The sequence below is a fragment of the Mobula birostris genome, chromosome 23 (assembly GCF_030028105.1).
Source record: "Mobula birostris isolate sMobBir1 chromosome 23, sMobBir1.hap1, whole genome shotgun sequence".
In the NCBI taxonomy this organism is placed as follows: domain Eukaryota; kingdom Metazoa; phylum Chordata; class Chondrichthyes; order Myliobatiformes; family Myliobatidae; genus Mobula; species Mobula birostris.
In genome coordinates, this window is record NC_092392.1 from 2,730,577 (window position 1) to 2,756,859 (window position 26,283).

The 26,283-nt window shown below is 43.4% G+C and overlaps 1 protein-coding gene across 6 annotated transcripts in view; it reads right to left on the reverse strand.

Annotated features, from left to right (window-relative positions):
• Window positions 1-26,283, reverse strand: part of plxna4 (plexin A4) — an 811,940-nt gene that overhangs the window by 152,502 nt on the left and 633,155 nt on the right. For all 6 annotated transcript variants that reach the window (XM_072241488.1, XM_072241485.1, XM_072241487.1 and 3 more), the window contains exons 10-12: window positions 13,723-13,923; window positions 6,118-6,214; window positions 4,363-4,553 (exon numbers count right to left, since the gene is read on the reverse strand). In XM_072241488.1, the coding sequence (XP_072097589.1) occupies window positions 4,363-4,553; window positions 6,118-6,214; window positions 13,723-13,923 (489 nt within the window). The remainder of the gene's footprint in view (window positions 1-4,362; window positions 4,554-6,117; window positions 6,215-13,722; window positions 13,924-26,283) is intronic.

Below are 26,283 nucleotides of genomic sequence, written 5' to 3' on the forward strand. Positions count from 1 at the left end.
CTCAGATTTCTCAAGGAAATATATTGGTGTCTCACAATCACAGCAAGGAGACGGCAGGGAGTCAGCATTCAGCTCCCTCCTTCCATCTAGTCACACAGTGGGATCATAGTTGATCTATGACCTAGCTCTATTTTCGTCCAACCCTTCCCTGCACCACTCTCACCCCTCTTTACATTAGTGACACAGCAGTGGAAACTTCGAGCAGTTTCAAACTCCTGGGAGTGCATCCCGCACAAACTCTCGTGGTCCTAGAACACATCCTACACAGTCAACAGAGCTCAACAACATCTCTACTTTCTGAAGAAGCTGGACTCTGCAGATCGATACCCATGACCTTCTCCACATGCACAGCTGAGAGCATCCCAACATGCTGCTTCGCCCTGTGGTCCAGGAACGGCACTGCACTGGACAGGAAGGATTCACAATGAGTAGTGAAAACTGCCCAGTGTATCACTGGCACCAGCCTACCCGCCATCGAGGACATGTATACAGAAAGATGCCAGAAAGGGCCAGTAACATCATGAAGGATCCCACCCATCCTGCTCATGGACTGTTTCTCTCACTCCCATCAGGGAGGAGGCTCACGTAATATCAGTGCCAGGACCACAGTGACATCCCTCAGGCTGATCAACACCTCCACCAACTAATCCCCCCACCGCCACTACTTCATCATTTCCAGACAGACAGATTATGTGCAGGAACTCCTGTGCCAAGTATCACTTTATGGACAGACAATCAATCTATGTATATAAGCTAAGCTTATGTATTTATATTTATTGTATTCTTTATGCCTATAGTGTTTTTTTGGGCTGCACTGGATTTGGAGTACCTGTAACAGTAATTTCACTCTCCTTCACACTTGTGTACGAATGATTGACAATAAGCACTCTGAAACCTGGACCTTGCCGATTTTTACAGGGCAATTTGACGCCTCAATGTGCTGAACCATAATTTAGGAACAATTGCTTGTAATTAGAATAAAGGTTACCTCATCCCACCATCTCATTCAATTTGAGTTATGGCTTCACTCGGCTGAATGAATTTGATAGGAGAACCTTGGACATCCTTTCACTGGGCAAATGCCATGTTTAGCCATAACCAGAATCAATTTTTTCTAAGAGTATATTTAAAGCGGAGTTTGATAGGTTCCTGACATCAAGGGTTACGGGAGAAGGTAGGAGAACGAGAGGGAAATCAAATCACCCATGACTGAATGACAGACTTGATGGGTCGATAGTTTGATAGTCACTACCCCACAACCATCAGGCTCTTGAACAAAGGGGATAACTACACTCACTTGCCCCATCATTGAGATATTCCCACAACCAATGATCTCACTTTAAGGACTCTTTTATCTCGTTACCTCATTTTCTCGTTATTTATTGCTAATTATTTACATTTACATTTGCACAGTTTGTTGTCTTCTGCACTCTGGTTGATCTTTTGTCGATCCTGTTATAGTTACTATTCTATAGATTTGCTGAGAAATCCCGCAGGAAAATGAGCCTCCGGGCTGTATATGGTGACATATATGTACTTTGATAATAAAATTTACTTTCAACTTCTGAACTTTGAATGGCTTAATTCTGCTTCTATATCTTATGTTCTTAACAGCACAGCAAACCATCTCTTTTTCCCATCATTTTAGCAATCTCCTCCAGTACAATGACCAATTAACCCAAAAACCAGTATTTCTTCGGACTGTGGGAGAAAACCAGAGCACCTGGAAAAAAACTCATGGGGTTGACGTAAAAGCTCCTTATAGCGGACGCTGGGACTAAACTCTGAACTCCGACGCTGTGAGCTGTAATAAGCATCATGCTAACCGTGACACAAATGTTGCACTCCAAGATATCCAGCATCTGCAGAATTTTTTTGTATCTACTGCGGTATCAAACAAAGAAACACGAGAGGTTCTGCCAACCACTGACTCGGAGAGAATATATCCTTCTGAGCTGCTACTGTACATCTCCACCAGCTATGATTAAGGTGGCATCACTCTCAGCTGAATCAGGTTTTAATTCAATTCCAGAGAGCAGAACACATAACCTAGACCCACTGAGGGAGAACTGCATTGTTGGAAACCCAGTTTTTATGCTGATATTTCATTGGTGTTGATGTAGTTTTATTATTGTCACATGTATTGTGAAAAACTTGTCTTACATACTACCGACACAGATCAAATCAGTGCATTGGAGCTAGACTGAGGTAAGACAAGAGCAATGCAGAATAAAGTTTAAAAGCTACCGAGAAAGTACAGCAGAGGTAAATGATAAAGTGTACGATCATAACGAGGTAACTGTAAACAGTGATTCTATCTCATTTTACAGACCATTCCACAGACATCATTTCAATGTCGATCTGGGCGGCTCACTTCCATGCTAAGACCAATGCTTATGCAGCAACCAACTATCAGGCTGAGTATCGAGTCTCTTTTATGCTACTCTCTAAGCACAGATTTTCAGTCCACATTATAATGAGAATTATACTGTAAAGTGGGATGTATGGGCTGTCCAGGAAAGGATAGACCCTCCCGAACTTCCAAGGTTGAGAGAACAGAATTGCTCCAGTACATCGGCTTTTCTATTCTAAAAACTCTCCTACACAGGTCTCCTGCCATTGTTGGACACTACAGACACACCACATACTCCAATACTATAGAAATTTTCAAGATCTTGGGAGGCTTTGTACTGCCTTGGCAGCTATTTAAATGCAAGACCTTTTTTGTTGGTAGGTGATTCTCCAGTATCTATTTTCAATCATAAGCAAACCAACTTTTCCTACCACTGCAAGCTTCCTGAGACAGACAACAGTCAATAGTATCAGGTCATACCAAGTGGATTGGTTGCCAAATTTGGAAAATTGCCAATGTGGGATTTTGCTGGTGCATTATAGATAAACCATAGAGTGATTCCTCAGTGTTAATGGTTGGTGAACGGGCTTTCAGGAACCAGCTATGAATAATACATGGGAATATCTCATTCTCCAAAACAGCACAGATTTGTTAGCTTCTGAAATTTTTATTTGGTTTAAAGATATATATTTTCTACATAAAGAGCCACTCTGTTATCCTAGGGCAGAAGTTTATCATACTTTTTGTGTGCTCTAAGATCTATAAAGTGATGTTGCTCTATTGAGTTCCTCTCCTGATATTTAGTTCTACATAAAATCAATGGATCCAAATTTTGGAAATATTTGACACACATTTTTCACTATGCCACATGTATAGTAAATTTTCAGCTCATGATCTCCTGTGATACAACAAAGCCAGCTAGATGACAAATGATTCAATTTTCTCCAGCTTAGCTAGGCAAGGCGATTGGCTTTAAGGAGTACATTCAGTGGCCACTTTATTAGGAACCTCCTGCATGAGTGTATTTTCCTGGTCTTCTGCTGCTGAAGCCCATTCACTTCAAATTTCAACATGATGCTCTTCTGCACACCACTGTTGTAACACGTGGGAATTGAGTGACTGTTGCCTTCCTGTCAGCTTGAACCAGTCTGGCCATTCTCCTCTGGCCTCTCGCATCAACAACATTTTGGCTCACAAAACTGCTGCACATTGGACATTTCTTGTTTTTTGCACCATTCTCTGTGAACTCTGAAGACCGAGGTCAGTGAAAATCCCAGGTAATCAGCAGTTTCTGAGATACTCAAACCACCCCATCTGGCAGCAACAATCATTCCACAGTCAAAGTCACTTAGATCACATTTCTTCCCCATTCTGATGTTTGGTCTGAGCAACAACTGAAACTCTTGACCACGTCTGCATGCTTTTATGCATTGAGTTGCTGTCACATGATTGGCTGATTAGATGTTTGCATCAATGAGCAGGTGTACAGGTGTACCTCGTAAAGTGGCCACTGAGTGAACATAGAAAGTCAAAAGAGCAATAGAAAGGTTTCCAAAGATTACGTAGGAACCTCCAGCTTAAGGTCTTAACACAATTGTGATCGTGTAGAATGTCAGGTGTGGAGGAGTTTGGAGACATGACATAGATAGAGACCATGAAGAAGTTTGAAAACACAGAAAAAAATTGCCAAAAGTAAGGAATTATTGAATCTTTAGAGAACAGGCAAGGTCTTTAATGCAAGACAGGACAGATAGAACAGGTTTTGATTAGATCTACAGTATTGAATCTTTTACCATGATTGAAACATGACTTCATGCTTTATTTGAGAGAAGGTAGGTAGTTAGTCTCGTCACTTAATCATGCGTTTATTGTCTAGTCTGAACTTTAGAGATTAAAATCCAGCAATGATATCTACATGAAGCAGAGAGTACTAAACAGTTGTCTAGACAGAAGGCCCTAGATCTTCACACCTCACAAGCCACATCTCCCACACTGCAACACAAAGTTACCTTGGTGATCCTAGGGTTGGTGCATTTCCTGTTCATGCCCGATGGCTGCAGCCATTTGTTCTCGGAGTCAGGACAGTCCTGTTGGAGGGTACATTGCCCACTGTCCTTGCACCAGCCACATTCGAAGTTGGGATCAGCCTTCAGGCACAGTCCACAGCTCTCCCGCAGTACTCCACACTTGTACAAGTGAACTGGCAGAGTGGAAGGAATTTAGTTTTTATTGTTTTATTTGAAGATACGGAACAGTAACGGGCTCTTCCAGCCCAAAGAGCTTACTCTGCGAATTACACCAATGTGACCAATTAATCTACTAACCGTTACATCTTTGGAGTGTGTAAGGAAACCAGAGCACCTGGAGCGAGACCCATGCAGTCACAGGGAGAACAAACAAACTGCTTACAGACAGCAGTGTGTTTGAGCCCGGGTCACTGGTGCTGTGAAGTGTGATGCTAACTGCTGCATTACTATGCTGCCCCAAATAAGAGAGGGGAAAAAGCAACTGACAGAAAAAATTACATTTTATTTAGTACAGGATTTGGGATATTATATTAAAATTGTATAAAACATTGGTGAGGCCTAATTTGGAGTATTGTGTGCAGCATTGGTCATCTTCCTACAGGAAAATGCAAGTAATATTGAAAGAAAAGAAAACTTACAAGCACGTTGCTGGGACATGAATTACAGGGAAAGGCTAAATCAGTTAGGACTTGATTCCCTAGAATGTAGAAGATTGATGGGAGATTTGATAGAGGTGTACAAAATTATGAGAGATGAAGACATGGTTAATACAAGCCGGTTTTTTCCACTGAGGTGAGCTGGGACTAAAACTAATGGTTATAGGTTAAAGGTAAAAGGTGAAATATTTGAGACGAACCTGAGGGAGCCAGTGGAATTGGTAGATGCAAGCTCGATTGCAATGCTTAAGAGAAGTTTGGATAAGTACATGGATGGGAGGGGTATGGAGGACTCTAGTCCGGGTAGGGTTCGATGGCACGAGGCAGAATAACAGTTCAACCCGGAGGATTCAAAGGAGCTTCACAAAAATGATTCCAGGATTGAATGGTTTGTCACATGAAGAGCGATTGATATCTCTGGGCTTGTATTCACTAGAACTCAGAAGAATGAGGGGTGACCTAATTGAAACCTATTGAATGGTGAAAGGCCTTGATTGAGTTAATGTGGAGAGGATAGGGTGGGAGAGTTTAAGACCAGAGGACACAGCCTCAGAATAGAGGGGCGTCCTTTTAGAATGGAGATGAGGAGGAATCCCTTTAGCCAGAGAGTGCTGAATCTGTGGACTTCCTTGCCATAGGCAGCTGTGGAGGCCAAGTCTTTGTTTAAGGCAGAGGTTAATAGATTCTTGATTGGTCAGGGCATGAAGAAATATGGGGAGAAAGCAGAAGACTGGATCAGCCATGATGAAATGGTGGAGCAGACTCATTGGGTCAAACAGCCTAATTCTGTTCCTGTATCTTATGGTCATCTGGTCGTATATGGGTTAAAGGCCTGTTTTGGTGCTATAACGCCCTATGACTCTTTGACTTTATGACCTTGGGAAACAGGGCGTAAAATAAATTGCACATGTAGGGAGGGGCAAATTATACAGTCTGGTATAGCTTGTATAATTGTACACCACACCTTCCGGAGGAGGTAGGCCCAGAATCTGTCAATGATACCTGTACAATTTTGTAGCTCTCAGCAATGGACAGCAGGGACTGAATTAAAAAGAAAACAGTTACTTTGGCCCAGACTCACCTTGGTTCTGTGCTGGGTTGTCAATTCTGAAATCTCCATTCCAGGCAACAGAGAGGTCCACAGGGAGGTTGTTAATTGCTGTCCCCTCATACGAGTACTGAAACGAGACACCAAAGACTCCAGCAAATTTCTGCCAATGTACCATGGAGACCATTCTGACCAGTTGCACCACTTCCTTGTATGGAGGTACCAACGCACGGAATGGCAGAAAACTGCAGAGGGTTGTAAACTCAGCCAGCTCCATCGTGGGCACTAGCCTCCCCACCATCGAGGACATCTTCAAAAAGTGATGCCTCAGAAAGGTGGCACCCCTCATTAGGGCACCCCACCACCAAGGATATGCCCTTTCTCATTTCTACCATCAGAGAGGAGGTACAGGAGCCTGAAGATGCAGGCTCAATATTTTAGGAACAGCTTCTTCCTCTCTGCCTTCAGATTTATGAACAGTTCGTGAACCCATAAGCACTACCTCACTATTTTTGTTCTCTTGTTGCACTACTTATTTAATTTATATCTCAAATTGATAATGTATTTTATGTATTGCACTGTATTGCTGTCACAAACTAGCAAATTTCATGGCATATGCCAGTGATAATAAGACTGGTTCTGGTTCTGATTGTCATTAACAAGAGTATCATATAAATTCACATAAAATTTGTTACTGGAATTGGAATTGGCTTATTATTGTCACATGTACCGAGATACAGTGAAAAGCTGGTCTTGCATACTGTATCTACATACCAGGTCATTACATAGTGCATTGAAATAGCACAAGGTTAAACTATAACAGAGTGCAGAATAAAGTGTAACAGCTACAGAGAAAGTGCAATGCAGATGAGCAATAAGGTGTAAGGTCATAACGAGGTCGATTGGGAGGTTAAGGATCCATTTTATTTCTTTATGTGTTGCACTGTACTGCTGCCACAAAACAACAAATTTGACAACATGTGTCAGTGATTATTATAAACCTGATTCTGATACAAGTGGCATTGGCAGGTGTCAAGCACACAACACAACAGTGGGATGGTGCGGGACTTCATTTCTATTTCTCACTGGGGAAGAACAGCAGAAAAAAATACTCTTCAGGGCCTTTTGATCTGAATGTCATTTTACCTTCCTGCTCCAGATTTGAAGATCAAACGTGAGGAGGAAATATTTTTGCTTCCTAAATCCCAATAGGCTGTTCAGTCACAGTGATTGCTGTATCTCTTCATATTTGCAATTGTTTAGGAGTTCACCGCTCATGCACTTTCTGACAGACAGAATGACTTTCTGCCACAGGGAATCCAGGGTAAGAAAGCAAATTAGATACAAAATTCCGAGGGGTATAGATAAGATAAATAAAAGCAGGCTTTTCCCTCTGAGGTGAGGCGAGACAAGCGCTGGAGGCCAGAGGTTATAGGTACGGAGGAGTGTGGTTGAACAGAAGAGTCAAGGAATACCGATCCATTATTCCTTGAAAGTAGCATCACAGGTAGCTAGAGTCATAAAGAAAGCTTTTGGCACATTGGCCTTCATAAATCAACGTATTGAGTGCAGAAGTTGGGATGTTATGTTGAAATCGTAGAAGACATTATGCTGAAGATCGCCTTCATAAACCAATGTATTGAGTATAGGAATTGGGATATTATGTTGAAATCGTATAAGGCATAAGCTGCAGTTATTATCGACTTCATTAAAACCTGTGTGGATGAGTGTGTGCCTACAAAGACTTACTGTACATTCCCAAACCAAAAGCTGTGGATGAACCAGGAGCTACATCGCCTACTGAAGAAAAGATCTGTGGCATTCAAGTCTGGCGACCTAGGTCTATACCAGAAAACCAGGTAGGACTTGCAGAGGGCTATTTCGAGGGCAAAGAGACAATTTCGAATGAGATTGGAGGCAACATCGGATGCACGACAACTCTGGCAGGGTTTGCAAGCCATTACTTCCTAGAAAGTGAAACGCATGAACAGTAGTGATGCTTCACTACCAGATGAACTCAACACCTTCTATGCCCACTTTGAAAGAGAGAATATAACAACAGCTGTGAAGATCATCCCTGCTACACCTGATGACCCTGTGATCTCTGTCTCGGAGGCCGATGTTTTTAAAGAGAGTGAACCTTCGCAAGGTGGAAGGCCCTGACAGAGCACCTGGTAAGGCTTTGAAACCTTGTGCCAACCTACTGACGGGAGTATTCAAGGACATTTTCAACCTCTCACTGCTATGGGCGGAAGTTCCCACTTGCTTCAAAAAGGCAGCAATTATACCAGTGCCTAAGAAGAATAACGTGGGCTGCGTTAACGACTATCACCCGGTAGCACTCACATCGACAGTGATGAAATGCTTTGAGAGGTTGGTCATGACTAGACTGAACACCTTCCTCAGCAAGGACCTGGACCCACTGCAATTTGTCTATCACCACAACTGGTCAATGGCAGATTCAATCTCAATGGCTCTTCTCACGGCCTGAGACCACTGGGACAATACAAACACCTATGTCAGGATGCTGGTGATCGACTATAGTTCAGCATTTAATACCGTCATTCCCACAATCCTGATTTATAAGTTACAGAACCTAGGCCTCTGCACCTCCCTCTGAAATTGGATTCTCAACTTCCTAACCAGAAGACCACAATCTGTGTGGATTGGTAATGATATCTTCTCCTCACTGATGATCAACACTGGTGCACCTCAGGGGTGTGTGCTTAGCCCACTGCTCTACTCTCTCTATACCCATGACTGTGTGGCTAGGCATAGATCAAATACCATCTATAAATTTACTGATGATACAACCATTGTTGGTGGAATCTCAGATAGAGATGAGAGGGAGTACAGGAGTGAGATATATCAACTAGTGGAGTGGTTTCACAGCAGCAATCTGGCACTCAATGTCAGTAAGAGGAAAGAACTGATTGTGGACTTCAGGAAGGGTAAGATGAAGGAACACACACCAATCCACATAGGGGGATCAGAAGTGGAGAGAGTGAGCAGTTTCAAGTTCCTGGGTGTCAAGATCTCTGAGGAATTAACTGGTCCCAAAATATTGATTCAGCTATAAAGAAGGCAAGACAGCGTCTATACTTTGTTAGGAGTTAGAAGAGATTTGGTATGACAAGAAAAACACTCAAAAACGTCTATAGATGTACTGTGGAGAGCATCCTGACAGGCTGCATCACTGTCTGGTATGGGGGGTTGGGGCTGAAAGAAACTGCAGAGGGTTGTAAATTTAGTCAGCTCCATCTTAGGTACTAGCCTACAAAGTACCCAAGACATCTTCAAGGAGAGGTGTCTCAGAAAGGCAGCATCCATTATTAAGGACCTCCAGCACCCAGGGCATGCCCTTTTCTAATTGTTACTATCAGGTAGGAGGTACAGAAGCCTGAAGGCACACACTCAGCGATTCAGGAACAGCTTCTTCCCCTCTGCCTTCCAATTCCTAGATGGATATTAAACCCATGAACATCACCGCACTTTTTAAATACATATATTATTTCTGTTTTTGCACAATTTTTCAATTATTCAATATACAGATAGTGTAATTGATTTACTTATTTATTTTTTACTTTTTTTCTTCTATATTATGTATTGCATTGAACTGCTGCTGCTAAGTTATCAAATTTCATGACACATGCCAGTGATAATAAACATGATTCTGATTCTGACTCTGACATTGTTGAGGCCTAATTTGGAATACTGTGTGCAGTTTTGGTCATCTATCTACAGGAAAGATGTAAATAAGATTGAAAGAGTGCAGAGAAAATTTACAAGGATGTTGCTAGGACTTGAGAAGCTGAGATCTAGGGAAAGGTTGAGTAGATTATCCACCAGAATATAGAAGATTGAGGGGAGATTTGATAGAGGTATACAAAATTATGAGGGGTACAGATAGGGTAAATGCAAGCAGACTTTTTCCACTGAAGTTTAGTGGGACTACAATCGGAGGTCATAGATTAAGGGTGAATCTTGGGATATTTAAGGGGAACATGGGTTGGGGAGCTTCTTCACTCAGAGTGTAGTGAGAGTGTGCAATGAGCTGCCAACAGAAGTCATCAACATTTAAGAGAAATTTGGATAAGTACATGGATGGGAGGGGTATTGGGGTCTATGGTCCAGATGCAGGTTGATGGAACTAGGCAGAATAATAGTTCAGCATGGACTAGATGGGCCAAAAGGCCTGTTTCTGTGCTGTAGTGTTCTATGACTCTATGACTCCAAAAAACTGATTTGTTTGCAGGAGGGAGGAGGTGTCAGTGTTGGTCTGTTTCTCAGATTGGAAGACTGACCGGTCATGAAAGGTCTGTTATTTTTCATAAATGACAATGATTGAATGAGAATGTATATGGCATAATTAGGAATTTTGCAGATGACATTTGATGATGCAGTGGGCAGTGAAGTGGCTTGGGTGGTAAAGGTGCCTTTAGCATGCTTGTCTTTATCGGTCAGGCCAATGAATAGAAAACTTGGGAAATCATGTTGCAGCTGTATAAAAGCTAAGTCAAACTGGAATACTCTTCCCAGTTCTGGTCGTTGTATGACAGGACAGACGCTGAGGTTTTGTGCTGGATGCAGAAGAATGTCACCAGCATATTGCCAGGATTAGTGAGTGTTAACTATAAGGAGAGATTGGACAAACTTGGATTGTTTTTGCTGGAGCATTGAAGGCTGAGGCGAGACCTGATAAAAGTATACAAAATTATAAGAGGCATTGATAGTCCGAAGAGTCAGAGTCTTTTTACTGGGTGGAGATGTCAAATACTGAACGGGGCAGGGTGACTTAACATGAGGACCATAAAATTTAAAGGAAGCATGTGGGTAAGTTTATTTTACAAAGAGCGGTGAGTGGCTGGAATTGGCACTTGGGGGTACAGTAAGAAGAAGAAAAGAAAGCAATTTTAAGAAGCATTTATACAGACACGTGAACAGGTAGGGAGTAGACGAATGTGGGTACATGCAGGCAGAGAGGTTCAGTTCAGATTGCGTCATCATCAACACAGACAGAGTGGGGTGAAGACTAGTTTCTGTCCTCTGCTGTTTGAGATTCTTGGATAATTTCACATTTGCTTTAGTTTCCCAGTCAATTGGCTGGGAAAAAAGTCAAGTTGCAAAAATTGCCAATATTAATATTGTTTACAATTATTTTGTACCATTAGTAAACAGGATGTACACTCAGTGACCACTTTATTTGTATCTCCTGTACCTAATAAAGTGGCCATTAGGTGTATGTTTGTGGTCTTCTGCTGCTGTAGCCCATCCACTTCAAGGTTCGATGTGTTGTGTGTTCAGAGATGCTCTTCTGCACACCGCTGTTGTAACACATGATTATTTGAGATACTATCGCCTTCCTGTCAGCTCGAACCAGTCTGGCCATTCTCCTCTGACCTCTCTCATTAACAAGGCAATTTTGCTCACAGAACTCACTGGATTTTTTTTTGGCTTTTGCACCATTTTCTGTAAGCTCTAGAGACTGTTGAGTGTGAAAATTCCAGGAGATCAGCAGTTTCTGAGATACTCAAACGACCTTGTCTGGTACCAACAATCATTCCACTGTCAAAGTCACTTAAATCACATTTCTTCCCCATTCTGTTATTTGGTCTGAACAACAACTAAAATTCTTGAACATGATTGCTTACTTTCATGCATTGAGTCGCTGATTAGATATTTGCACCAATGAGCAGGTGTACAGGTGTACCTAATAAAGTGGCCACAGAGTTTCCACCTTTACATGCTACCACTCAAGTTGTGGTGAAGAATTCTGCTCTCAATATCTAGATGCTTGCAGATACCTCTAGCAACATCCAGATAAAAGAACTGCCTGACCACACCATTAGACCCTGGTTGTCCAACCTATCTACTGCGTAATCATGATCCTTACACGCCTGTTGTCCAACCTGTCTACTGCCAGACCACTACCCTTACATCACTCAAAATGCTGGAGGAATTCAGCAGGTCAGGCAGCACATATGGAAATAAATAACCAGTCAGCATTTTGGGCTGAAACCCTTCAGCAGTTTATTTTCTGCTTCACAACATCTACATCCTCTTTTCACTCTGCCCTTTCTCTCCTGCTGTTGACCTTATCTGTTGCCTGACCTCCACCTATGCACTCCACTGTTCAACCATTCTACTACTCAACCATTCCTGCTGCTAACCTATTCCCCCACCAGGCAAATCTGTTCCAAAGTGACACAACCAGCAGGTAGGTATTTCTCTTTCTTTCTCACAAAGCTGACTCTTTGTCTTTCGTAGCCGGCACAGCTTTAAGAGTCACCTGCAAGAGAATCAGTAAAGTGAGACACTGCTACAGAACAATGGTGCATGTGTGTAGAATGTGAATAGCTCTGTTGTGCAGATAAATCAACCCTGTGTTGTATAAGGTGTACTTTGTGTCACAGGCAGCTAGAACTGCAGTAATTAGCAAGCCATTCAGGTTTCTTAAAAATTAAAATCTGCTTTGTAACATTTGATATTTGAGCTTTCTCGAAATGCTGTAGAAAACAAAGAAGAGGTTCGGAGACATTAACAACTGTTCTTTCACTTACTGGATACTTCTGGTCTTGTTAAATAGTTAAAAAAATGTGAAAATGTTTCTAATCCCAAAGACTTACTTTTTAATTTGGTTTCAGAGAACTGAAAACTCTTAAAATGTATTAGCTTGAAGAGCCACAATTCCCCCTCCCCCACCTCACCGTTGTTTCTGGTGTGTCTGTATATTACATTGGTCAATAAGTAACAGAATCTCCGACACAATATAGCTGATTGTGCACTTCAGGAAGGGTAAAACGAGGAACACGAACCAATCCTCATAGGGGGATCAGAAGTGGAGAGAGCAAGCAATTTCAAGTTCCTGGGTGTCATTACCTCTGAGGAACTAATCTGGTCACAACCTATCGATGTAGCTATATAGAAGGCAAGACAGCAACTATATTTCATTTGGAGCCTGAGGAGATTTGGTTTGCCACCTAAAATACTCGAAAACTCCTACAGATGTACCATGGCGAGCACTCTGACTGGCTATGTCACCGTCTGGTATGGGGGGTGGGGGGTGGGGGGGGCTACTGCACGGGATCGAAGTAAGTTGCAGAAAGTTGTAAACTCAGTCAGCTCCATCATGGGTACTAGCCTCTGTAGTATCCAAGGCATCTTCAAGGAGCGATGCCTCATGAGGGCAATGTCCATCACTGAGGACCCCCGCCACCCTCCTCTCATTGTTACTGTGAGGAGAAGGTACAAAGGCCGAAAGGCACACACTCAGCGATTCAGGAACAGCTTCTCCCCCTCTGTCATCTGATTTCTAAATGGACATTGAACCCATGACACTACCTCAACACTCTCTTTAAATTTCTGTTTTTGCATTACTTATTTTAACTGAACTATTGAATATACATCTATACAGTATATATGATTACTGTAATTCAGCCTTTTTTCTATACTTATCACCCATTTCATTTGCAGACCACCAGAGATCGCAGACAGCATCTCAGAATTTGGCAACAGAATGTCCACAACCTCTCAATACTCCACTGGGGCCATTTGGCCAAGAGTTAGGGCTTGCATTTCTGGGACTGAACACAGACACCAGGGGACAGAGTTGTGGCTGCGTCTATTTGCACCACTTACTGAAGTGTTCTGACACTGGACACTGGAGCTGTTGAATCGTAAGGCTGGCACTCGCTGCTCTACTCCCTGGATATTCAGGATGCATTCGTAGCCTCGCTGGCCTGACTGTGGCTGAGGAAGGTTCTTGGATTTCAAGGTGATGGGCTTCACCACTCGAACAGGCACCAGAATCTTCTCGGCAGCAAGCAGCTGCGGGCAGTCCTGAGGAGAGATGGCAGGTAGAATTTCATCATGAGGCTATCGAGAAGAAAGGCAGAAACTGGCAGATGGAGGGAATGAGTGGGCAACAGGTTCAGTACAGGTAATTTCCAATGGCTCTCTGGGCAATGGAGGGAAGGAGAAAAGATGGAGGACGCAGTCGGAAACGGCCACGACATTTGAAAGGAGAATGAATACAATGAGTATGACACAGTGTTCAAAGGAGAAAGATTGGAAAGGAGGGTATAGGAGAAATGGAAGGGAAGGGAAGGAAGTGTGAGAGAAAAGGGGACGTTAAAGAACATATATAAGGAAAAGGGACGGGGAGGGGAGGGAGAGGTGGGGATGAGGGGAAGGAAGAAGGGATAGGGAGGGGATGGGGAAGGAAAGGAAGGAAAGAGGAGGGGAGGGGAGGGGAGAGGAGAGGATGGGCGAGGGAAAGGAAGGGAAGGGGTGGGGAGGTGGGAGTTGGGTGAAAGGAAGCGAAGGGTATGGGAGGGAGGGAAAGGAAGAAAAAAGGAGGGAAGGGGAGGGGATAAGAGGGAAGGGGAAGGTAACAGAGGGAGGGAAAGGAAGGGAATAGGCGGGGAGGGGAGGGAAAGAAAGGAAAGAGGAGGGAGAGAAGGGGAGAGGGGAGGAGGGAACAGGAGGGGAGAGGAGGGGAGGGGATGAGAGGGAAGACAAGGGTAACGGAGGGAGGGAAAGGAAGGGAAGTGATGGGGAATGGAGAGGAGGGGAATGAAGGAAGTATTGAAGAAAGCCATGAGTCCAAGAATAAGGGAGGCCACTGAGGGTTCAGGATGGGACAACAAAGGCAACACTTTCTGTAAGACACGGAATAGACATAGAGGAGGAGAGGGAAAGTTCAAAACTGGATAGGAGATGTGAGCAGCAGCCTTCTTTCTGACACCACCAAAGAGAGGGGAACTGGAGACACGCATGAGCAAGAAAGGCAAGGAGAGAAATATCAACATGTCAAAGATGATTGAAAGGTTATAACCTCTGACAGCATATAAGTTTCACTGCAACGGAGATATAAATTTCCTGCTTATTTCCTCACACATACTGACGCAAGGCCCATCAATTGTGAAGTAGCAATAGGTGTCGGCTCCGGTTTTCTGTTATAGTTAATACTTCCAGGGGAGCTTTGGGATCCAGTGATACTCTCGAACAAACACCTTCATAGCCAAACAACTGAATAAAATGACCAGCAAAATTGTTGGCATTTGACATATACTTGGAAGGATGGTACCAGTCTGCAAAGCATATTGTAGCTACAGACAGTGACATCTAATGAGAATGATCTGCAGTATAAAAGAACACTTATCAAAATTTGACCATCTGTAGGCATTTTGTCTGGTGGCTACTTCTGACTTGGCATGGGAAAATGTCACAGTAAGACATGACTTGAAGTTCATTAACTTGACGAGATCCTTCACTTTCCTGAAACTGGTGCTATTTTGCATATGAAATGGATTAAAACAGAGAGAAAAGAACATAGGTCTGAAGAGCCTCAATGCAAAACTGACAACTTTACACAATGTTGGGCTTTATCAGCTTAACATGGCTGTCATTTTAAGTAATTGAAATTTAATGAGACTTTACTCCTTCTGATGGATTCTCGCACAGATCCCATAAGAAGGGGAAAGGAAAAAGGCAGGTCTATTTTTTATCTCTCTCTCTCCATATATTTTGTATACAGATCAATGTTCTGTGAAAGGTCAAGCTATTTAACACATCGCAACTGCTGAGCGTATCTGCAAATCCATCGGAACTGATCTCATTCTGTTCATCTGTTCTTTGCCTCTCTTTCATTAGAATGTGTTTCAGCATTTTCTCTGCTGATTGTACGAAGACAAAGGCAGCAAGGGAAGTGCCGACGCATTGAAACACTTTACAAGGGAGCACGGAAAAGCATATCATTCCATTATCATTCAGTGGGCACAACCACTGCATTCACAGGCCCCTGGTGGAGACGGTTCACAATGCTGAGCTGTATGGAGAAGGCACCGGGTGATGAAGTCAATGGCCTGGATTAAGATTATTATTGAGAGAAAGTGATCTCTGAGAAATGAATTAAGGTAGTTTGAAGTTCAATATCTGAGGAAATTTCTGCTACTCCTTCTCTACATTTTCCCTTCTAATTCTATATTACATTCTCCTTTCCCTCCTCTCTGATGGCAGTGATAAGAACAGAGCCCTCCTGGGCGATGGGAGCCCTCAATGATGGATGCCACCTCTGAGGTATCGCCTTTTGAAGCTGTCCTTGACGCTGGCTACCGGATGTCACCTTTATAAGCTGTCCTCGATGCTGGGCACTACCTCCCCAGCTTCAAGGACATCTTCAAAAGGTGATGCCTTACTAGAGTGGCACCCAGTGCCCAGCATTGAGGGCACCTTTCAAAGACGATGCCTCAAAAAGGCAGTATCCGTCATTAAGGGCTCCCATCGCCCAGGAATGCTCTGTTCTTATTAGAATCACCAAGAAAAGGGTACTGCAGCTTGAAGACACAAACTCACCACTTTAGCAACTGCTTCTACACCTCCGCCATTCTGTACAATGAACCAAACCATGAACACTACCTCACAATATTTGCTCCTTGTTTACATTACTTATTCATATATACACATAGAATAAAAAATATTTTTCTTATTGTAATTTATAACATTTCTGACTTATTGCACTGTACTGCTGCCACAAAACAACAAATTTCATGACACATGTCAGTGACGTTAAAACTGATTCTGGTTCTAAAGGCGTCAACTCCATGGTGACACCACACTTTAATTCAGGAAGGTTTTTACTGACACCCACCCCGTCCTCCTTCCCCACCACACTAACTCCTCTTCAAGAACATAAACAGTCAGAGTAGGAGGATGGCCATTTGGCCCCTCAGATCTGCTCCACCATTCATTAAGATCACGGTTGACCTGGCCCAGGTCTCATCTCTCCGTTCTATACCAGCTCTCTGTGGCTTTCCATTCTCTGGTTTTTCAATAATTGATCCTCCTTCTCTGACCTGTTGTATGGTGAAATGAACTCCTAGCCCCACAACCTATATTGTTACTGCAGTTCATTGTTCAGTTCACTGCACTTCCTCTACAGCTCTTACACTCTATCCTGCATTGTTGTTCTTTGACCTTGTTCTACTTCTATGCACTGTGTAATGATTTGATCAGTGTGAACAGCATGCAAGACAAACCTTTCACTAAACACAGAACATAGAATATTACAGCACATTACAGGTCCTTCAGCCCAGGATGTTGTACCAACCTTTAAACCTAGTCTAAGTTCAATCTAACCCTTTTTCCTCCCTTTTCGAACTACTTATTTAATTTTGTGTATTGCACTATACTGCTGTGCAGAAAAACAAATTTCATGACATATGTGAGTGATGATACACCTGATTCTGACATGGGACTCTGTTTTGGACTGAGAGTGGAAAGGGGCAGGGAGAGGGGAGTCATGGTTGGGAAAAGGGGAAGAGGGAAGGGAGGGAGTGGGAAGCACCAGAGAGACATTCTGTGAAGATGAGTAAACCAATTGTTTGGAATCAAATGATCTTGCCTAGTGTCTCAGGGTAGGGTATGTCTGTACCCGTGCCACCTCTGCCCTTGGCACTCCTCCTCTGCAAACCTGTCCCACACCTCTGCCATGGCACTCCACCCTCACCATTCCCAACATCCTTTGCTCCCACCAGATATACATGTGACAATAATAAACCAAAACTAATACTAATACTATTGATGTGTCCTCCACAACATTCTGGGATAGAGAAGGCCATACACTGACCAGCTAAAGATGTTCATCAGGCCCAGTGCTCTGACCGTTCTTTTGCCATCTCTATTGGTCACCTCGGGCAAACTTGAGTTTAAGCTCCTAACAGGGTGATGTCAGCAACATCAAGGCATGGGTCAGTGCCATGGGGGAGGTGGGGGTAGAGTGCGGAGCAGTGGTGAAAGCAGCTTTCTCCACATACCTGACTCCTGCTTCTACCAAGCAGCCACTGTGAGCAGGTCATTCCACGGCTCGATGTGTAGAAATGCAGGAAGAAGTGAGGATACTGGGAGAATTCCACTGCTCCACTTAAAGGTATCTCACAAGGCTGTTCTTTTCTCTCAAGTGCATGTTCCTGCCCAATCCCCCTGTCCTCTACTTTCAGAGTACAAAAGCCCATTGACTCCAGAGTTGTAAATGGTCATGTAGGGCATCCTGGAGTGGAGCAGCAGAGTTTTCCAAAGAATTCACACTCCTTACTGCATTTCTCATGCCAAGCAATCTTTTATAATCAGACATTTGTGTTGGATTTGCCCAACAGTTGCTCAGGGGCGGCAGGATAGCATAATGGTTAACACCACGGTTTACATTACTGACGACCCGGGTTGAATTCCTGCTGCTGTCTGTAAGAAGTGTGTACATTCTCCCTGTAACTGCATGGGTTTCCTCTGGGTGCTCCAGTTTCCTCCCACAGTCCAACAACCTACTGGTTAGTCAGTCAATTAGTCATTATAAATTGTCCTGTGATTAAATCAGTTCAGTGGGTTGCTGGGGCTGGGCAGGTCTGTATCTCTAAATAAATAAATAAAACACATTGAAAGATTGACATCACTTGGCATTCGCCCCAGTAACTCCAGCCTCTCAACATCTAACCTAAGACAAAGAACTCCTGCATTCAATCCCATTTAGTCATTCGTTAAGGAGCTTGCTGAGATCTGTAATGAAGCCTACAGCCTCACCAGTGTTCTGTGCACTCCCGCCCATTCGCAACATTATCATAACAGTTCTTCCACTCAGCTGAAGAAAAAGTGACTTCACATCAAACGGACTGGCTGAGTCAATTTTATGTAGCATCCAGATCACATCCTCAATCAACACACAATAGAGATCAAAGTTGCTGGTGAACGCCGCAGGCCAGGTAGCATCTCTAGGAAGAGGTACATATCCATCCTTTCATATCCCCTTTGCCAATCAACTGTCCAGCTCTTGGCTCCATCCCTCCCCCTCCTGTCTTCTCCTATCATTTTGGATCTCCCCTCCCCCTCTCACTTTCAAATTTTCTCTTACTAACCCTTCCTTCAGTTAGTCCTGACGAAGGGTCTCGGCCTGAAACATCGACTGTACCTCTTCCTAGAGATGCTGCCTGGCCTGCTGCGTTCACCAGCAACTTTGATGCGTGTTGCTTGAATTTCCAGCATCTGCAGAATTCCTCTTGTTAACACACAAGAGATTTTTTTTTATCAATCCATCTTAGCTTTCCTCCGAGCTCCAGCGTTGAAGTTCAGCCTGTTGTCAATATTTATAGAATACATAGACCTGTTCTGGAAGTGATGCTAACACGGAATTTCTACCATCTTAAGAATGTAGTAGCAATGGGGCATCTCCTTGAATCTCAAGAGTATCTATGATAAATATCATGCCGCAACGGGTCCGGATAGAGAATTCCAAAATACTAATGGCAGCAACAATGAAGGTCATAAGGAAGTACAGCACAGAAGTAGGCTGTTCAGCCCTTCCATTCTGTGCCAAACCATTTACCTGCCTAGTTCCATCAACCTGCACTGGGTCCATAGCTGTCAATACCCCTTCATCCATGTACTCATCCAAATGTTTCTTACATATTGAAATCGACCCTGCAGCCACCACTCCGCACTGGCCACTCATTCCACACTCTGAGTGAAGAAGCCTCCCCCTCGCCCACGTTGCCCTTAAGCATTTGACATTTCACCCTTAACCCTTGACCTCTAGTTGTCATCTCACCTAACCTCAATGGAAAATGTCCGCATGCTTTACCCTATCCATATCCCTCATAATTTTCTATATCTCTGTCATACCTCTCTCAATCTTCTACATTATGTGGAATAAAGTCCTAGCCTACTCAACCATTCCCTACAACTCCGTCCTCAAGTCCTGGCAACATCCTTGTAAATTTCTCTGCAGACTTTCAATCTTATTTATATCTTTCCTGTCAGTAGGTCACCAAAAACTGCACACAATACTCCAAATTAGGCCTCACCAACATCTTATGTAAGTTAAACATAACATCCCAACTCCTGTACTCAGTACTTTGATTTATGAAAACCAATGTGGCAAATGCTTTTTCATGACCCTATCTACCTATGATGCCACTTTCAAGGAATTATGGATCGGTATTCCCAGATCCCTTTGTTCTACCACAATGCTCAGTGCTCTACCGCTCGCTGTGTAAGACCTACCCTGGCTGGTCCTCCCAAAGTACAACACCTCACACTTGTCTGCATTAAATTCCATCTGCCATTTTTCAGCCCATTTTCCCAGCTGATCCAGATCCTGCTGCAAGCTTTGATAATCTTCCTTGCTGTCCACTACACCCCTAATCTGCACATTTGCTGATCCAGTTCACCACATTGTTATCCAGATCATTGATATTCATGACAAACAGTAATGGACTCAGCACCAATCCCTGCAGCATCCAACTCCAGTTAGAGAGGTAACTATTTACATGCACTCTCTGGCTTTTTCTGCAAAGCCCATGTCCAGTCCAATTTATTTCCTCATCCTGAATGCCAAGCAATTGAACCTTCTTGACCAGCCTCCTTAGTGGGACTTTGTAAAAGGCCGTGCTAAAGTCCATATAGACAACATCCACTGCCTTGCCTTCATCGGCTTTCCTGGTAATTTCCTTGAAAAACTATGTAAGATTGGTTAGACATGACTTACCAGACACAAAGCCATATTGACTATCCCTAATCAGTCCCTGTCTATCCAAATACTTATATGGTATATCCCGTCCCTTTGATTCCTTCCAATAACTTTCCTACTGCTGATGTCAGGCTCACCAGCCTATATTTTCCTGCCTCATTCTTAGAAGCTTTCTTAAACAATGGAACAACATTAGCTATCCTCTAATCCTCCAGCACCTCATCCGTTGGCGCGTGGCGAAGTGGTTAAGGTGTCAGTCTAGAGATCTGAAGGTCAGCTGAGGCAGCGTGTTGTGTCCTTGAACAAGGCACTTAACCACACATTGCTCTGCGACGACACCAGTGCCAAGCTGTATCAGACTTAGTGCCCTTCCCTTGGACAACATCGGTGGCGTGGAGAGGGGAGACTTGCAGCATGGGCAACTGCCGGTCTTCCATACAACTTTGCCCAGGCCTGCGCCCTGGAAACCTTCCAAGGCGCAAATCCATGGTCTCACGAGACTAACGGATGCCTATCACCCTTGGCTAAGGATGTCTTAAATCCCTCTGTTAGAGCCCCTGCAACTTCTGCACTTGCCTCCCACAGGGTCCGAGGGAACGCCTTGTCAGGCCCTGGGGATTTATGCACCTTAATTTGCCTCAAGACAGCAAACACTTCCTCCTCTGTAATAGTATAGAGTCCATGACCTTGTTGCTGCATTGCCTCACCTCCATAGACTCTGTGTCACATCCTGAGTAAATACAGATGCAAAAATTCCATTTAAGATATCCCCCATCTCTTTCGGTTTCAGGCACAGATCATCACTCTGATCTAGAAGGTCAAGGGGAGAGTGTAAGTTAAAAGCTGGTTCTAATACTAGCAAAGAGGTTAGCATAATGCCACTATAACACCAGTGATCACCAGCCAGGGCTCAGTTCCCACCAATCTCTGTAAGGAGACTGTACATTCTTTCCATAACCATGTGGGTTTCCTCCAGGTGCTCTGAACTCCTCCCATATTCCAAAGACTTGGGAATCCTTGTGCAGATCACACTAAAGGTTAACGTGTGGGTCGAGTCAGTGGTGAGGAAGGCAAATGCCATGTTAGCATCCATTTCAAGAGGTCTAGAATACAAGAGCAAGGATGTGATGCTGAGGCTTTATAAGGCACTGGTGAGGCCTCATCTTGAGTATTGTGAACAGTTTTGGGCCCCTCATCTTAGAAAAGATGTGCTGGCATTAGAGAGGGTTCAGAGGAGGTTCACAAGGATGATTCCAGGAATGAAGGGGTTATCATACAAGGAACGTTTGATGGCTCTGGGTCTGTACTCGCTGGAATTTAGAAGGATGAGGGGGGAATCTCATTGAAACCTTTCGAATATTGAAAGGCCTAGACCATAGTTTCCCATGGTGTGAGAGTCTAAGACAAGAGAGCATAGCCTCAGGATAGAGGGGCACCCTTTCAAAACAGAGATGCGGAGAAATTTCTTTAGCCAAAGGTTGGTGAATTTGTGGAATTTGTTGCCACATGCAGCTGTACAAGCCAGGTCGTTGGGTGTATTTAAGGCAGAGATTGATAGGTTCTTGATTGGGCATGGCACTAAAGGTTACGGGGAGAAGGTCGGGAACTGGAGTTGAGGAGGAGCAAAAAAAAAGGATCAGCCGTGATTGAATGGTGGAGCAGACTCAATGGGCCAGATGGCCTAATTCTGCACCTATGTCTCACAGTTAAGGTTAGGGTTAGGGTTAGTGAGTTGCTATGCTCTGCTACGTTGGTGTGGAAGTGAGGTGGCACTTGCAGGCTGCCCAGCACGACCCTTGCTGATTTGATTTGATTTGACACAAACAACACATCTCACTCTAGGTTTTGATGTTTCAATGAACATGTGGCAAATAAAGCTAATCTTTATCTTTATCTGATCTTTAGATTTACGCTCAGAGTCTCTTCCTTCCTGCAGTCTGATGCTTTTTAATGAAATCCTGTATTTATTTAGCTTTACTGGCAATAATTTTGCATTCTCAGTGAATGATCAATAATCTCACACCAATCTCCTGGCTTCTCTTCCTCTGCTAATGAATGCCCTTTCATCATGCACACACACCTGCTGTTCACTGCTCCAGTATGACTCAGCACACATTCGCCTATATTAAAATATCTGTTGATTCCACAGAGTGGAGACTTTGCTCAAGGGGATTGAACGGATGCAGAATGCCAAATGAAAAAAGAATCAAAACCTGCAGATGCTGGAACACAGAAATGAAACAGAAAATGCTGATAATGCTCATCAGCTCAGGCAGCATCAGTGAAGAGCGAGATACAAGCTGAAATACTTCAGAGTCCTAGAACACCACAGCACAGAATCAGGCCTCTCGGCTCATCTAGTCTGTGCTGAACTATTACCCTGCTTAGTCCCATCAACTAGTCCTGCATACCTCTCTCATCAAAACTTTTCTTCAATGTTAAAATCGAACCCACATCCACCTCCTCCGCTGCAGCTCGATCCACCCTCTCACCACCATCTGAGTGAAGATGTTCTCCCTTATGTTCTCCTTACACACCTTTAACGTATGACCTCTAGTCCTAGTCTCACCCAACCTCGGCAGAAAAAGCTGGATTGCATTTACCCTATCTATGCCCCTCCAAATTTTGTTGTTCCCTCACTGTCCACTATGCCTCCAATCTTGTGTCATCTGCAAATTTTGCCCAAACAATATTTATTGATGTATTGAATTGAACCACAAAACATAGATCCAGAGGTTTCACATCCCCACAATCTCCTGCAGTGTTGCATCACCAATTACGCTTCTAAGCTCTTCTACATTGCTGATGTCAATTGCTCTACTGTCATTGGCTGTGTTAAGGCAGTCTGCAGCCGCACACCCCAGACCTTGCAAGTTCAAGTAAAAGCTCATTTTATTGCCATTCAACCATACACATGTATGCTGCCAAATTAAACGACGGTCCTCTGGGCCAAGGTGCACAACACAGTGCATACAACTCACACACACACACACACACACACACATAAAGGAATACTACCACAAATAAATTAACAAATAATAAGGTACATATATAAAAAGTGAACAGTGTAATGCTACGTAATGAGACCGTTTGATGAGATTCATATAGCACATGGTGGCAGGGAGTTCAGTCATCTTACGGCCCAGGGGAACAAGCTGTTTCCCATCCTAACAGCTCTTGTCCTAATGCTATGCTACCTCCTGCTTGTGGCAGGCAGTCAAAGAGATTGATGGATGGAAAGGATCATTGACAATGTTAAGGGCCCCATATATGCAGCGCTCTGATATATACCTTTCATGGATGGAAGCGAGACCCTGTTGATCCTCTCAGCTGTGCTGATTTAAGGGGAGGGAACGTCGACTCAGACCATTGATTTAAGATGCTTATTAAAATGCCTTAGGCCAATTCATGGAAGTATGAGGAGAGACTCACACTTTCATCGATAAATTTGATAACAATTTTACTGATTGTACTCTCATCAGACAGTACAGCCCCAGAACAGGTCCTAGAGTCCATGATGTCAGTGCTGAGCATGATGCCAAATTAAACTAATCCATAAGAACACAGGACCATCAGACAACGGAGAAGAATTAGCCACCCAAACCATCAAATCCATCATGCCTGTACTTTCTTTCTCTCTCAACCCCATTCTCCTCCCTTCTCTCTGTGACTTTTGATGCCCTGGCTAACCAAGAACTGATCAACCTCCACATTAAATATACTCAGTGTTATGTTTTGTTGCATCAAAACATTAAATTAATTCAAAGGAAGACATGAGAGCCTAGGAATATGGATCTAGTTTGTCTTTTCTTTAACCAAGGCACGCATATATCTCTTGGTAGCATGATGACGCATGCAATTCATATATTTATACATATAACACATAACTAATACACTAAATGAAAGGAAAGCTTAATCAAACAATTAACATATACAAGATTACTCAAATATTACCAAAATATTAAAAACATAACACTCAAGAGCTTGGCCTCCACAGCTGTCTTGGCAATGAATTCCACAGATTCACCATCCTCTGGTTAAAGTAATTTCATCTTATCACTGTTCTAAATGGGCATCCCTCCATTCTGAGGCTGTGCCCTTTGATCCTAGACTCATTCACTATAGGAAACATGCTCTTCACGTCCACTCTGTCGATATTCAATGGGGTTCAACAAGATATCCCCTCATTCTCCTAATCTCCAGTGAGTACAGGCTGAAAGCCATTAAACGTTCCTCATATACTTTTACTGTTCATTCCCAGAATCATTCTTGTGAACCTCCTCTGGACCCTCTCCAATACCAGCACATCATTCCTCCTCATTTAGGAAATAGCCAAGCCTTTATTCCTTCTACCAAAGTGCATAACCATACACAATATTCCATCTGCCGCTTCTTTGCCCATTCTCCCAATCCATGTAAGTCCTTCTGTAAACTCCCCATTTCCTCAACACTACCTGCCCCTCCACCCATCTTTTGTATCATCTGCAAACTTGGCCACAAAGCCACCAATTCTGTCGTCCAAATCATTGATATATAACATGAAAAGGAGTGGTTCCAATACTGACCCATGTGGAACACCACAAGTCACTGGCAGCCAACAAGAATTGGCCCCCTTTATTCTGAAGGATAATCCCTTCTGCCTGTATGCGATCCGTATCCCTCCACTGCCTGCATATTCAACTAGAAGCCCGTTGAATGTCCCAATTGGATCTGCATTTAGCAGCATTCCTGACAGCGTGCTCCAGGCATCTACCAGTTTCAGGTCTGGTTTTTAGTGATGCTCTTTTAGATACCATGGGTTTTTTGAAGTTCAAAGGTTTGTTCACATATTAACCAATCAAAAGCATGGAAAGAAGTGTCAAATATATTGCTAAGAGTGAACTTAATGAACTATGAAGATTTGGAATGGCAGGGTTTGAGATCTAAGAGGACTGCAAGTTGTTGCTTTGGTAACGTTTCTGCTTTGTTCCCACAGCTGTTTCCAAGATAGCCACAGCGGGCGCATTAACACTGATAAATACCCGGTTTTCAAATATTATCTTCCATCCTTCCAGCAGAGGTTCCACTGTCATGGCTCAACTGATGTTATTTTGATATAGATGTGTGTAAACAGAATCGTATTTGAAGCGGGTATGACAGATATGTGTAAAAAAAGGAAGGGCATTCAGTTAGAGAGGAAGGTAAAGAAGAAACCTAGAGTGAAATTATTGGTCAGGTTATTTGAGAACAGGCCTGACCGGAGAAAATCAGAATTCAGAGATGTAAATACTCTATCAAATTGAACAGTTTCCTATTTATATGTGTAATGTTTCACTGCTAAGGCTAATGTAATGGCTTCTCTGTAATGTTCACGGCTGAGGTAATGGTCTCTCTGTAGCAGCAATGTTTGGGTTATGGCTGGAGATAACAGGACAATGGTATGCATGTTAGCCAATTGGAGATTGTCGCTTTGTCTTGTGTATCTGGAAGGATGTTTTCTCGCAGTCTTTTTGTCGAGGAGAGATGAAGAGGGAAGACGCGTGTGGAGAAAGCTGGAAGACCACCAGACGGCGTGGACTGGGATCTCAGGGTCCGAAGGTCGGTGACGCTTGGAGGAGACCGATGGTGGAAGAAGGACTACTGAGTGAGCTCCAACTTTGTGCACAGACGGTTTATTATTAAATCTTATGATTCAGGCCCTTTTT